At 52.2% G+C, this 14,136-nt stretch overlaps 7 protein-coding genes across 7 annotated transcripts; 2 read left to right on the top strand and 5 right to left on the bottom strand.

The window, feature by feature from the left end:
* Positions 1–281: 281 nt before the first annotated feature.
* BJX68DRAFT_233079 (LCCL domain-containing protein) lies at positions 282–2,485 on the bottom strand. Its single transcript, XM_071039587.1, has 2 exons — positions 1,821–2,485; positions 282–1,769 (listed from the first exon to the last, which is right to left on the bottom strand). Exons 1-2 carry the CDS (start codon positions 2,312–2,314, stop codon positions 311–313), a joined length of 1,953 nt encoding a protein of 650 aa, XP_070900885.1. The 5' UTR covers positions 2,315–2,485; the 3' UTR covers positions 282–310.
* Positions 2,486–2,616: 131 nt separating this feature from the next.
* BJX68DRAFT_233073 (MARVEL domain-containing protein) lies at positions 2,617–3,631 on the bottom strand. The gene is made up of 5 exons (XM_071039586.1): positions 3,419–3,631; positions 3,197–3,356; positions 2,961–3,148; positions 2,862–2,908; positions 2,617–2,806 (listed from the first exon to the last, which is right to left on the bottom strand). The coding sequence occupies exons 1-5, from the start codon at positions 3,479–3,481 to the stop codon at positions 2,785–2,787; spliced, it is 480 nt and encodes a 159-aa protein (XP_070900884.1). The 5' UTR covers positions 3,482–3,631; the 3' UTR covers positions 2,617–2,784.
* Positions 3,632–4,560: 929 nt separating this feature from the next.
* Positions 4,561–5,408, bottom strand: BJX68DRAFT_264985 (uncharacterized protein; the record flags this gene model as incomplete). The annotated part of the gene is made up of 2 exons (XM_071045117.1): positions 4,561–5,228; positions 5,279–5,408. 2 exons carry the CDS (start codon positions 5,406–5,408, stop codon positions 4,561–4,563), a joined length of 798 nt encoding a protein of 265 aa, XP_070900883.1.
* A 368-nt stretch (positions 5,409–5,776) lies between these two features.
* BJX68DRAFT_233069 (non-structural maintenance of chromosomes element 4 family protein) lies at positions 5,777–7,684 on the bottom strand. Its single transcript, XM_071039585.1, has 3 exons — positions 7,208–7,684; positions 6,303–7,148; positions 5,777–6,229 (listed from the first exon to the last, which is right to left on the bottom strand). Exons 1-3 carry the CDS (start codon positions 7,503–7,505, stop codon positions 6,048–6,050), a joined length of 1,326 nt encoding a protein of 441 aa, XP_070900882.1. The 5' UTR covers positions 7,506–7,684; the 3' UTR covers positions 5,777–6,047.
* A 129-nt stretch (positions 7,685–7,813) lies between these two features.
* Positions 7,814–10,725, top strand: BJX68DRAFT_233068 (phosphatidylinositol 3-kinase VPS34). The gene is made up of 2 exons (XM_071039584.1): positions 7,814–7,935; positions 8,015–10,725. The coding sequence occupies exons 1-2, from the start codon at positions 7,877–7,879 to the stop codon at positions 10,653–10,655; spliced, it is 2,700 nt and encodes an 899-aa protein (XP_070900881.1). The 5' UTR covers positions 7,814–7,876; the 3' UTR covers positions 10,656–10,725.
* Positions 10,726–10,866: 141 nt separating this feature from the next.
* On the bottom strand, positions 10,867–12,103 carry BJX68DRAFT_264982 (alpha/beta hydrolase; the record flags this gene model as incomplete). The annotated part of the gene is made up of 2 exons (XM_071045116.1): positions 10,867–11,872; positions 11,937–12,103. 2 exons carry the CDS (start codon positions 12,101–12,103, stop codon positions 10,867–10,869), a joined length of 1,173 nt encoding a protein of 390 aa, XP_070900880.1.
* A 650-nt stretch (positions 12,104–12,753) lies between these two features.
* BJX68DRAFT_233065 (Zn(II)2Cys6 transcription factor domain-containing protein) lies at positions 12,754–13,352 on the top strand. Its single transcript, XM_071039583.1, has 2 exons — positions 12,754–12,818; positions 12,871–13,352. The coding sequence occupies exons 1-2, from the start codon at positions 12,759–12,761 to the stop codon at positions 13,270–13,272; spliced, it is 462 nt and encodes a 153-aa protein (XP_070900879.1). The 5' UTR covers positions 12,754–12,758; the 3' UTR covers positions 13,273–13,352.
* Positions 13,353–14,136: the final 784 nt, after the last annotated feature.

The following is a 14,136-nucleotide window of genomic DNA, read 5'->3' as shown; positions in this document are numbered from 1 at the left end:
TAGTGCTTCCCAAGCGAGCGGATATAGACTATCATCAACATCAGAAGAGCCAAGGAGCAAAGGACGACCGAGCCCATCTTCTGCGGAGAGGAAAAGGGAAAAGAGAACGGTACACTGCGGTTATGCCATGACCAGCCCATACGCCAGCGACGTGACGGGTCGGGTATATCGTTACCCGTTCCTAACCTGTATAAACACATATATACCTCCATCTGCATATTCAGCTTATAATATAAATCAGATCTTTCCAAACTCAACCAACTAGAAAATCCATAGTTTCAGCCAAAAAAAAAAAAAGATCAAAAAAAAATCAAGTCGACGTGCCATTCCATGCCCCATCCCCCGCCCACGTAACCGGGTCCGTGAAATCCTGATACCAAAACCCACCCAGGGCATTCTCCTTGATGTATCCAAAACGAAAGTACTCCGGCTCGCCACTTCTCACTCTCGTCCAGTTCCAATTGGGTATCTTTACGTCTTGGGCGCCGTCGGAGCGGAAGGCATGGTACCGCTCGACGTCGTTGATCAGCACGCTTAGGCCGTCGACTTCCTGCGGAATGGAGAGGGATTCAAAGGAGAAGGATAGCGAGGTGTCTGAGTTGAATGTGATGAGTGAGGTTGTGATTTCCGGGAGGAGCGAGCCGAGCTGTGCGCCGTCTAGCAGCGCAGCGGAGGTCTGGAGGATAGAGTCAAACCCCCAGCGGGCGATCCCGTTGATGAAAAGGCCCATCAGGAGGCCCTGGTAGAGGAGGCTGGGTCTGGTTTGCAGCGTTGTCCCCGGGAGGAAGAGGAGGGCGAGGATGTAGTGGTGGATGCGGAGGTTCATGTTTGGCACGGCGAGGAGGGCAAGGACGCCGGCGACGAGGGTGCCGTATACGGCGAGCATCTTGGGGAGGCGGCCCTCGTTGCGGAAGGCGAGGGCTTGCGTAATGACTACGGTGAGGAGGATGAGGATGATGATGATGAGGGCGGGAATGGCGCCGGGTTGTTGTTGGAGGTCGTGTGGGGTGAGCCGGGATATGGGGATTTTGTCAAAGGTGTCGGTGTTGAGGGCGCCGACCCAGCAGGGGCCGAGCCAGAGGACGGTCTTGTCCCAGTGGGCGTCCAGGTCTTTGAGTGTGTGGCGAACGGCAAAGTAGTAGATTGCAAAGCCGACAAAGGCACAGGGGAGAAAGCGACCGAGAGCTGTCGAGACAATCTCGTAGTAATCCGGGGAGTAGGGCGGATCGGAAGAGAGGGCGACCTGGAAGTAGACGATGAAGAAAATAGCAGAGTAGAACCCGGCTGGGGATGTGACCACAAGGGAGAAAAGCGTTGTGACAATGACGGAAAAGGTAAAGAGTGGCCAGCGGAGGTCCTGGCACTTCAGGCTGCCATCCTTCAGCGACTCGCCAGTGTCGAATGTAAACGATAGCGGAAAGTTTGAGGGAAACTCGACGCTCGAAATGCCATTCCTGTCCACTGCCGGAAAAGTTCCCTGCTCGCCCGTTCGGCGCAGAATGCCACAGCCACCCTTGCTGTCATCGAGGAGTCCCGCATGAATCGCCGCTTGGCAGATAGACGAATCTCCCCGATAAATTCCCATCTCGGACTCGGATTGAGGAGCGCCTCCAATGACAAGGCTCTGGTAGTTAATTTCCAGCGGGCCTACGAAGTACGGTTCCAGGACCATAAACCCCGAGCAAGCCGCAGGGCAACGGAACGCGAGTGTTTCCTGGTCAAACGGCCGACAGTAGTCACCATCAAGACCGCAATTTGTGGAATTAGACCTGGAGTATAGATTAGCTCAAATCGGCCCGAGCCTGAACCTGGGACCCTACCAAAGTCTACTCCAACAAGAGAGCTTAACCGGACTTCCATGGCCTGGAATCTCCTGCCCAGTAACGCTCGCATGCAAAATGGAGATGAATACAACACCCCATACTAGAAGCGCAGCGAGAAGAAGCGCGACCTTCGACTTCTTACCAGGAAAATAGCGCTCAATGAGCCGGTCCGGCGCGGTCTGCCATCGCGCCAGCCAGGGGTTGATCCGGTACTTGTGCGGCGGCTCCGGGCCACAGATCCAGTCCCTGATACCGGAAGCAGTGCAGGTGAATCGCTTTTTCGGCTCCTGCGCGGGTCGGTAAGAAGATGTTGGGAGCAGAGGCTCGCTCGTGCTCTGTTCGCGGTCGGCGGGCGCGGGGTCGAAGCTGTCCCGAGCATCTTCCGCTACCGATTGGCTGTTGCTGGAATCATCTTGGGATTTCAGCAAGTATTCTTCTGGCTGTCGAGGCAGTCTCTCAAAGGATGAGGAGCTGGACCGCTGTGAGGGCATTGTTATCGCTCCATCGACGTGTCAGAAAGAAAAGATCGGGCGATGTTGCTGGCCCCAAGACGTGTTTAGTCAGCGTAATGGTGAGATTTGACATCTACAAGACAACATTAGTTCTGGAATAAGATATGGTAAACAAACTCTGGACAATAATTGGGTTAAGCTCCAGGATGCTGAAGGAAAAGAAGCTGGGAAATCCAGCCAATTTTAGGGGATCTGGTTTTTCCCCTTGAAAATATATATTAAGGCTACCCGCCTACTCAATCCGTATTGGAACCCACATGAAATATTAGATTTAGATTAGATAAAGCTTGAATTAAGTTGATTTCAACGTAAAGGGTATTGGATCAAGAGACAAATGAGCTTCGTAAACATGACGAGTCGTAACCTCCACTAAAATCACCTTAAGCATGCACTTCGTGGAACGGGCACAGCATAGGGAGCCTGCAGCCTGGCATACAGCATTAAACTGTTTAAACACGGTAGCCGCGTCCACTGCTGTAATAGTTAGCACTGCATAAATTCATCTATCGGGGAATAGTGGACATACTATCGGTCGGTCGCGTGTCTCCTAACACGGAAGGTAAACCAGATACCCTAAGGCAAGCATCAGCATTGGAACTCGTACAAGAGTCCGGGGATCACTTACCACAAGCGCAGAGACAATCCAGACGATAGCGGAAAGGAAGCTGAATGCCTGGCCAGCCTTCCAGCGGCCACAGTACGAGTCATCCGTGATACGGCCCCAGGCCCAGATGCTACCGCAGTTGAGTCTGTTGTTGGCATGGACTTGGATTCCGAATGCGGCAAACCAGGCGAACGAGATAAGCAGGTCAACTGTTTACGTTAGTTTTGGATACATGTCCGCTGGGGATGAGTGCATACGCGGCCAGGTGAAGAATCCCGACGAGAACGGGATCAGCCATATTAGGCCGAACAGTATGGATATACCGGCTATGACTTCGGTATAGATCCAGCGAGGCTTGGGCCACACGTCGACGTCGTCGAATTCGTGGAGGAACCAGCCGAAGATACCGGCAACGACCTATGGTACAATTAGTTCGGAAGGTTTGGTTGGCATAGTGATTGGATCAAGGGATAGCATACCGCAGCAAAGGCAATCTCGGCGATGCGGAGAATAATCGACACGAGTCTGGAGACGACAGGCATGGTGGTGGAGCAGAACTGGGGTAGAGTGGACTTTCTAGACTAGATCGTCAAGGCAATGCCTCAGGCTAGTGGTGTCTGACAGAAGCTTATTTCGTGGAGAGTGGAAAAGAAAACTGGGGTGGACACTGGAGGAGAAGGGGAGTGTCGCTGGACGTCTTTAAATAAATCAGAACTCAATCGTCATTGTATCCTGGGCTCTTCTCGAATCGATGCCCCTTACCTCAGGTATAGACAACTCTTGTGTTGTGAACGTGATCAGTCAATGGCCATGACGTCGACTGGCGGGAGCCGATTGGTGTCCTGCAAGCTCGTCCAGTCTCTCTGCCCAATGCCTCGAGCTGGAGGCGAAGCTCACCAACCCAGACTGGGAAACTGATTGACCAGGAATATGGTGTGGTCAATTCTTCTGCCTGGTAAACTTTGGTGATACGTCACTCTGGTGTGTCCGCAGCTTGTTTTGCGCGAATGGTCGTCATGAACACAAGCGACTCGACTGGCTGAATAGCCCTGATTCTTGCGTTCGTCGATTATTCTCCGAGCCGTGTTTGAGTCTGGTGACTGCTGACAATCGAGGCCGCCATTCAGCTTGGATCGTCGTCATTGAGAGCGTTGAGTTGAAGGCTGAATCTCTTAAGGTTGCCGCAACATAAGCCCATTTTCTTCAGACAGGGATCAGCATGCGCTTACCATTTTGGTCCACGATGCACGTTGCAAGTGCATTAACAGCCTCTACCGACAAATGGATTGACTTGGAAAACGCTTCACTGTAGCTGCCTATTCGAAGATGAATCGCAGCTGAGCCACAGTGGGGATTGTATATCAATTAGACCCTCCCGAGTCCGTTGGGCGACCATAATAGTACACAAACAAGTAGTAGTACATACACATTAGGGCAGAAGCCATTTTGTAGGCGAATGTCACGCAAATCAAGCTTGTCAACGCACGGGATATCAAGAGCCTCATTACACCAGCACTTCTCGCAAGGACCTCTCAACCACACCCTTAGATATCAGTCGCTTTGCACCTTTTCAACCACACCTCTTGGCAGAAATATCAACAACTCATTACACCACCACTGATCACAAGAACCACTCAAACACCGTCTTGAATACTCCCTTTGCACCACTCTCAATCACATCCCCATGGCACGGAATCAACCGATTGAACTCCCACTTGTCGATCCTCTGAATCGACTCCCCAAACGCCTTTTTATTCTTCGCCAGAGCATACCACACGAACCTCTTCTGCCACTTAGCCGGCGCACTCGTCGACAGCAGCGGCTTCACGATCTTCGTCCAGATTCCCGACGTCGCATCAACCCCAGTCTTAGAGTACTGCTCGCGGGCGGGCAGATTGAAGAGCAAGTCCGCCTCAATTAGCGTCAACGAGGGTTTATGCAGGAACACGATCTCCTTGGACCCATGTCCATATACATATTCAATGTTAAACTCCTTGTCGAACTCTTCCGAGATCGACCACGGACGGTCCTTGTTTGCTTCGCGGAGGATGTGCTTGAAAGGGGTGTCTTTGAACTCGGGGACGGATTGTCTCTTCTCCCAGAGCCCCTCGGGGGCGATGATCTCTGCGTCGGGGAACGCGTTCTTCCACGAGGTTAAGTGCAAGTGGTGCTCGAGGTCTAGCGCTGCGATGTACTTGACTCGTCCGCCGAGACCTGCAACGGTCTCCCGCACGGCGGGTGTGAGGTTGACGGGGGAGAAGACGGCGATTGAGCCGGAGGACATGCGCACTGCGACACAGTTAGTCTAGTGATGCTTGACTGCGATCAGCAAAACCAACCTAGTGTTCCTCGGCCACCGAACTTGAAGCGCCCGAATCGCGCAAACGGAAGGCTCAAGGTCACGACATCTGAAGTAACATTCCGGATCACCATAACATCATCCGGATTCGAAGGGAAGAGGGGTGCCATGGTTGATCAACGGTCTCGATGAATGAATTGCCTGGGATTTGAAGTCGCGACGAACTTGTCGGTCGGTGGGCGATTTATCGCAAGCTCTTATCAACTTTTTGTACTGCGCGCTCAGATCGCGTGAGCGAGGTCGGATGTTGAAAGCGATTCGCCTCGGCTCAAGCAACGGCCGTACTGGAGCCGCCAGGAGATAACTAGCTAAACAGTAATGCTGCGTCAGCTAGCCAGGGTGTTGGATGACAAACAAATGAATAGACAGGAATCACAGGATGGTCCCTTGTGTTCTGGGCGATGACAATTCTGCAGCTTCGAGGTCTGGGCCCCGTGCTTTGGTAAGAGGGTTGAGCGATTCGCTGACGTCAATGGCTTCTTGCAGCGGGAAGAGTGGGCTGGAGTGGGAACACGACAGCACCCACGGACATGACAGCTGTTTCAGGGATAGTAAATGTGTAAGCAAGTATAGTGCCATTAACTAATGTGGGAAAGTATCAACACGAAACGAAAGATAATTTGTCGCGTAAAAGCAGAACGTTCAAGATTCCAGCCAAAGGGGGTATAGGTTTATCGTAGCTACCGTCAATCAAATCGCAAACACCGAAGCACCAAAACCCTTGAGAAAAACAGGAGAGCGATAATGCTCTAGCTATACCATCCTCGCCCTGTGTCGTGTTGCTCCTCCTGCCGCTCAGGAATAATGCATTTTTGAATGTCATACGCCTCAATCAGGTCATGCCAGGTATCAAAGTCGAGGCTAAAAACAGATTGGCGCTTCACAATGCCCTGTCGCTGGGCTTCGCTGGGCGCCACGGGTTTGGAGGGATCTGTGAACGCGATTATATCAGCAAGTGTTCAATACAGGTGTAATAAGGTTTGAAAAAGGAGACGGAATCGTACGCAACGTTGGCAAGCCTCTGCTGTCCGTGGAAATACCAACTGTCCCATCTCTGACCAGGAAGCTTAGGTAGAATAGATTCTCGACGGACTGGCCAAATGATTTGGGATTGATGCAAAAGTCAAACAATGGAACACCGCCATCGTCGGCAATATGATGCTTGGCCATGATTTCATGCACTACATCTTCTGGCGGATCTTGCAACTCTTCCAATATCTTGGTAACAGTGGCTTCAGCATGAGCCGCCGTCTGGCCTAACAGCTTGTTAATGCTGGTGCACATGGCTGTAAGGTTGGACGTTTCTTGTTTGTCCAGATCCTCCTCACGGAGCTCTTGTGGGCGAACAGCCTGGGACGGGTCGATGCGTTCTCTTGCTCTTCGCTGAGCGATTTGCCGTGTACGCTTCTGCACTGACAGCGGGCCCAAAAGAAACCCAGAAAGAGCCGGTCGCGAGTTGTGGCGGAAGCAGGCAGCTCGCCCGAGCCAGTCCCAGTTCAGTCCATCCCCTTGATCCTCCTCATCGCTATCATCGGGGTCCGCCTGGGTCTGGGTTCTTCGAGGAGCACGGCGACGTTGCGTGCTAGTCATGACGGCATCCGGGTCTTCGCGACCTGCGCGCATGAAGGATATACATTTCGAGACGAACTCGTCGACATCGATGCCCGCGCTGGAGTCGCCCAGAACCAACGCCGCAGTCTTCTTGTACGATAAATCTGCAGCGTTCACGAGAAGGCGCGAATCGATGGTCGCGTCGGAGGTTTGCTTGACGTCTTGGAAGTATTCATTCGCCTTCTGGATGGTGTCGTAGATTCCGGTGTTGCCCGCTTGCATATACTCGCTTCTGGAATCTGCTCGGTGTACAATCGTCAGCATCTTCTTTTTAGCAAAATCACGATGGCCAGATTACCATTAAGGTCACGAGTGAGGTCTCGAAGACCCTTGCGTATACGTCGCCGCTCCTTCTCATCTTGATCGGGGTCATAAAACTGATTGCTGTATTTTCGTGACGGTAGCGACTGGCTGCCCACATTGGAAGCCCTTTCGCGTAGCCGTTGGCGTTTCGTGTTACTGCTCGAGGAAGACATGTCGAGAGACTGATTTCTGCGTTTGCTGCTGGCAGAGTTTCCCAGGTTCTCTTTATCGGAGGGAGAGCCCGGCGACTGGCGCTGAGGGGAATTTGAGTTGACTTCCAGGCTGCGCGCCATACTCGCGAGGCTGATTTCTTTGACGAACGTGGAAATGCGCGCTTTTCAAGGGGGTTTATTCAAACAAAGAATCAAGGTTGTCTCAAGAAAGAAAATAAAAAAAGGAGACTTGTTTAACAGATTATGATCTGCCAAAAGCGTCAAAGTCAATTTGCTGCGCGGATACCCTCTGCTGTTGGTCTGGAGATTTCATGGCTCAAAGTGCGCGCCTGGACGCGTTCTTAATGAAAATCACGTGATGGCTGCTGTTCCCCGCGTCATCTCCGGAAGTGGAGAGCTCCAACTCTGACAGCACTGACCGCAGACACCTTGCACGATATCAGCTCGATCATGCTATAAGGGTAGACAAGCTGTGATGACTGGGGCCTAGGATGGAGGCTTTTACTTTTGCGGTGTCCACCCAGGTGGATTTCCCCGTATACGTCAAAATGTACGCCCAATCTTTCTCCGCATTGTTTCCTGATGAATGTCAAATCATCGGTTTATGAGAGCTTGACTGACAATTGCAGCGGCTCTCTAGAAGGAAAGCAAAAACAGCTCCCGTTCTCGGTCCTTTTAAAGCAGCCAGAATTGCGACACATTGGCTCCGCCCAGAATCCGCTATCAGACCTCTTCGTCACGGTTCAGCTATGGTCGGAATCCAAGCCCCTCGGGGTACCGTTGCAAACTGCATACAAAGCGTTCAAAGTCGCCAGAGCTTGGAATGAATGGCTGCAGCTGCCTATGTCGATCAAAGATGCTCCTCTGAAATGTCAGCTCGCAATCACGATCTGGGATCTATCGCCGTTTGGCGGCGAGGGCGCGGACGGCCACTATATTCCGTTTGGTGGGACAACGATACCTCTGTTCGACGAAGATGGAAAGCTGAAGACGGGGAGGCAAAAGTGCAAGGTCTACCGACACAAAGCCGCTGATGGCTTCTCGGCGACGTCGACACCATCGAGCCCTCCTCCGAAACGGCGAAAAGGGAACAAACCTGACCCGCTGGGCCCTTCTACTGAAGAGCTCGAGCTGGAACGAGTGGAGGTTCTAATCAAGAAACACGAGATGGGCGAAATACCTCGGATTGATTGGATGGACCAGATGGTATTCCGCCAGCTAGAGAAACTCAAGCTTAATGCCGAAGAAGCTGCGAGGAAGCGGGCGGTTCTCTTAAAGGCCAACAAAGAACGGAACCCTAGCGGTGAAGAAGACGAGGAGGACGAAGAACAAATCGACAACGAAAATTTCATTCTTTATGTCGAGTTCCCACGATTTGACCATCCTATTGTATGGTCCGACCATGAATATCCACCGCCGCCGATTTCATCATACGCGCAAAACACACCTGGGAATATGAATCCAGCTCTTAAACCCATGCCAGAGGTCCGCTTCGGCCCGGGAATCGAAGGAGCCGACGGCGAAGGGGTTATACGAATCTATGATCCTGAAGTGGGTCAAACGGGGAATCCTTGTGAAGACAAACATCGCAGGCTCATACGTAGCCATCGGACTGGCTTCATGGACCGTGATCTCAAGCCGAACCGTAAGATCCGGGATGAGCTCGACAGGATAATGAAAAAGGAACCTACGCAAGATCTTACCGCCGAGGAAAAGGATCTTGTATGGCGGTTCCGCTACTACCTCACGCGAGAGAAGAACGCTCTCACCAAGTTTGTCAAATCAGTGAACTGGCGAGACGATAGCGAAGCCCAGCAAGCGGTTGGAATACTACCCAAGTGGACAGATATTGACGTTGATGATGCTCTCGAGCTCCTCGGACCCACATTTGACAACGCTGCGGTTCGCTCGTATGCTGTCGAGCGCCTCCGCAAGGCAGACGACGATGAGCTACTTTTGTATTTGCTGCAACTCGTTCAGGCGTTGAAATACGAAGATAACATTCATGGAGATCCTGAAATCACAGCCCACGACTCGTCTCTGGCCAACTTTCTCATCACCCGCGCAGCCAACAACTTCAAACTAGGTAACTACCTCCATTGGTACCTGATGGTCGAGTGCGATGATGCTGGCCCGGGGACGCTGTCTTCCCATCGCAGACTTTTTGCTCGGGTCGAGTACTACTTCATGACAGAGTTGGAGCAGATTCATCCAGAATTTAGAAAGACGCTGCTCCGCCAAGGCGAACTCATCACTGTGCTTTCAAAAATATCCAAAGACATCCGCTTCGCGCGAGAGAACCGCCCTGTGAAGATTGAGAAACTCAAAAAGTTTCTGAAAGACCCCAAGAATGATCTCCTCCATTTTGACCCGCCACTTCCTCTTCCTTTGGACCCGGATGTCCTAGTTACGGGCTGCTTCCCCGAGGAATCCAACGTGTTCAAGTCTTCCTTATCACCTCTCCTCATAACATTTAAAACAACCGAAGGTCGAGAATACCCGATTCTATTCAAAGTCGGTGACGACCTCCGGCAAGACCAGCTGGTCATTCAAATCATCATCCTAATGGACCGACTCCTGCAAAAGGAAAACCTCGACCTCAAACTCACCCCATACCGCATCCTGGCCACAAACGCCACCGCAGGCGCCATGCAATTTATCCCCTCAACATCCCTCTCCGCTGTCTCCGCCAAATACAAGACCGTCCTCGCCTACCTCAAGGCCAACAACCCGGACGAAAGCGAGCCTCTTGGCGTCCGCAAGGAGACAATGGACACATACATCAAGTCCTGCGCCGGATACTGCGTCATCACGTACCTCCTCGGCGTTGGAGACAGGCACCTCGAGAACCTCCTCCTCGCGCCAGACGGCCACTTCTTCCACGCAGATTTCGGCTTCATCCTAGGCCGGGACCCGAAGCCCTTCGCGCCGATGATGAAACTGTGCAAGGAGATGGTTGAAGGAATGGGCGGGACCACATCGCCGTTGTATCTCCAGTTCAAGCAGTACTGTTTCACAGCGTATACAACGCTTCGCAAGTCGGCGAATCTTATCCTCAATCTGTTCAGTCTCATGGTTGATGCTAATATCCCGGATATCCGGGTCGAGCCGGATAAAGCCGTGCTAAAGGTCAAGGAGAGGTTCCATCTTGAGATGAGTGAAGAGGAGGCTATTCGGCACTTTGAGCAGCTGATTGGTGACAGTGCGAATGCGATTTTCGGTGTCGTTATTGATCGGCTTCATGACTTTGTTCAGGGATGGAGAGCATGAGCTTATCTCAACCTCAGTCCTGACTATTCTCCCCTCTCAGAGGAGAGGAACAATGATACCCCTGCTGTACCATATTTCAATTATAGATCTAAGAATGACTTTGATACCTTAGGAGGGTGCTGCTCCAAAGTAGGCGTTATGCTCTCACTCGCTTACGCACTACAGGCACACAATGCGCATCAAATTATCAGCTCAATATAAGAATGAGTTCTCATAAAGGGGTCTCAGCATAATCACGAACATGGCCCAGTACCACCCTTGCAAGCTCCTCGCTACTCTTCAACATAGAGCTCGCATCATCCGTTGGCAACGACTCCAGATAATCCTTCACCCTCTGCGCATCGCGATATCCGAACCATCCATGCGGTTTGCGACGCTCTACTCGAAAGTCAACATCAACCCCGTCGCCCCTAGCATTCTCCACGAAATACGACACATCCGAGAGGAATACATCGTTTCCACCGACTGTCACCCATGTCGGCGGCAAGACCTGCGACCAACGCAAGTCCCCGTCCTCGCCCTTCGTTGCTGACAAGGGTGACGCGAAATTGAGATACTCGGCGAACTCGAGCATACCATTGAGTCCTCCGAAGAGCTGGCCGACGCATCTGTCCAGATCGCTCTTGTCGAGGCTATCCTTGTGCCGGTTAGTTACGAAGGTGGCCCCTGAGTTTAGAAGGTTCACCCAGGGAGATATCAAGACGAGTTTCCCAGGCCGTTGCATACATTGTCGCCGAATATTGTACGCAAGCGATAAAGCCAGATGACCACCAGCCGACTCTCCGAATACCATGATCCGGTCTGGATCGATGTGCTGGTCTTCAACCAAGAATCTATAAGCGGCTGTTACCTCGTCTAACTGTGTCTGGAAGTTGGCTTCGGGTGCGAGTGAATACTCCAGTGAGAAGACATTGACTGAGATGTCCTGCTCCGCTGCAGTCTCTGCGATGCGTAGTAGGGAAACGGATGCGGCCATGGCGTTGCCGGAGATATAGGCGCCGCCATGAAGCCATAGAATCGTCACGTCGCAGTCAGAAGGGCGTCTTTGAGGTCCGTGGATACATCCTCTGCAGATCCAATAGCCTTCGAAGTCTGGGATTGATATCCTTGTGCATATCTCGGGGCTAGCGGCTTCGAAACGCGGCGAGCTGCGAATGGTCGTGACGTCGATTGAGAAGCCGAGTTTGCGCCGGATTGGTAGCGGGACTAGGCCCAGGCTTGATTGGGTTACCGATCAGCATACGGGCCTCAAAGTGTGAAGATATAAGATGCAAGTCTTACCATCGCACCAGAGCTAGGAAGATGTCATCTTTCAGGTTATAGTCGCTTGATTTCCACAACCGTCGGACGATACTTGTAGTCAGGGTGACAGGGACGACACTCAACAAACCAAGTATGAATGCTATCCTGTCTGAAAGCGTCACGGTGCTGTAGTCTTTTCGAGGCATCACACGTTTTTAGAGCGTATATCTTGCTTGGCGTCTGCAAGATCGACCGGAGATCGAAGGCCGTGCAAATACTGCTCCTTTTGGCTCGTTTCGGAACTGCCTAATAATAACCCCAGTCAAATCAGTCCATCGGATGAGCGGAGGAAACATCTCCATGTCAAGTGGGAGCGTCAGGGAAAATACGACCGGCAGCCGGTCAGACCGGTGACCGGTCCTTTGACATCGTGTTGACATCTCCCAGCGCATCGCTTAATGCGGACTCTGAGTGGCCTTTGTACCCCCCGGCCAGTACCAGACCCTCGGAGCCAACACCTCGATCTTGACCTGATTTGCCCAAGGGTCTGGTCAGCAGGCTCCCTGTCATTGCCTCGGTCAGCCGACCCTATAGCTTGCTCACTATAGCCGGCCGTACCGTCCCGTCGGGATTTTAGCCCACTCCAGCTGCGATGAGAGCCTATTGCTTCTGCGGGGTAATGCCTAGCGCAGTGGGTGCTGGCCATGTCACTTTTGAAGCGAGCTGTCCGAAAGACTTTGTCGGCGTTCTCTGATGCTATTTCCGTCCAGAAAGCTCTAGTGGTGTTACTCCCGATAACAAAAACTCACCCCGGGCCGTTCTTTTCCTATCCCTGCCCCGTTCATCAATGTGTTCGCCAGAATGGACTACAACCCCCGGCAGCCAGCCGCTGTTGCTTGCATGTCATGCAGGAGACTGAAGGTACGTTGTATCTTTGTTTCAGTGAGTCGCCGGCCTGGTTGACATTTGACAGATGAGGTGCGTTGGTGGAGGAAGTCCTCCATGCCGGCGCTGCCTCAAACACAATCGCGAATGCGTCGTCCGTCTACCAAACCGTAACCAGAGGCGACCGTCCTCATCCCAAATCCAAGACTATCGCAATACCCAGCACGCTCTGGCCTCGCCAGTCTCTAGCAGCTCGCATGCATCCGTGAGCCGGCAACTATATGACCGCAGCCCGTCCGAGACTGGAAGAGAATACTCGATAAATCAAGAGCCCTTGGGCCTGCCGTCAATTTTCTCTTCGTCTCCGCTCTCAATCGCTGCGAAATCGGTGCCGGAACGCAATGATTCTTTTGACGATCATGCCTCCATACCTAGTGCAGACGCAGACCATATCTCTCCGCCTGTCATTCGCGATCTTGTCGAGTTGTGAGTCCTGACCGTATAGCCATCACAATCGATTCGCTTAACCAAGTCATCCGTGTTAGCTTTCTGGAGAGACTCCTCTTTTACGTCCCCGTACTCTCGTTAGAACCGATGGATGATCCAACGACGATACTTGAGCGACGGCAACCACTCGCATATGCCATGGCTTTTGTCGCTTCCACATTCGCCCTCGGTTACGATTCGGCACGGAGATCGCTGTTCACTCACATTCTGAGGTTGATTGAACAAGCTAATTATATTCGCGACAATTCAACAGAAGAAAATTGGACTCTACTCCAAGCGCTGGCCGTTCTGTATGCGTATCCGGAAGTTGCTATACAATCCAGTAAGACAAGAAAGAGACAGCTGAGCATTTGGGCTGTGAAGTCCGCAGTCGAAACCTGCGCGATGCAGCAGTCCCTTCACCACTCCATAGGGCATCTTAGGGAGCTTGTCCGCGAAGACTCGTCCAATGCAACCGCGTCGCTGGCATATCGGCGCACATTCTACTGGCTTTGGCTATTTGTCAAGTCTCGCCACCACTCCGTGATCACGAGAACTCCTCCTACAATACACAATGATTCTACGATCACTTCGACGGTAGAGCTTTTGCTGCACATGGAGCCTTCCCAAAGTGTCTGGAGAATTCTAGCAGAGACTGCTCTTCATCGCATGTGGGATCAAGCCGCTCTCGGCGACAAGGACCTTGGAGAATGGTGGTGTATGCCCTCCAACACCAAGGACATTGGGTCTTTGCAAGAGCTTCTGAAGAGTACAGAAGAAATGCTACAAGAGTGGAGCTCCACCTGGTTGCAGTCCAACGGTATGCACAAAACCAGCACTAGGACCGATGAGCCTCATATCGCCAGCT

Source organism: Aspergillus pseudodeflectus (genome assembly GCF_044049435.1).
Source record: "Aspergillus pseudodeflectus strain CBS 756.74 chromosome Unknown BJX68scaffold_13, whole genome shotgun sequence".
Classification (NCBI taxonomy): domain Eukaryota; kingdom Fungi; phylum Ascomycota; class Eurotiomycetes; order Eurotiales; family Aspergillaceae; genus Aspergillus; species Aspergillus pseudodeflectus.
Note: the sequence above shows the minus strand (reverse complement) of the source record. Positions and strands in the feature narration are given on the sequence as shown.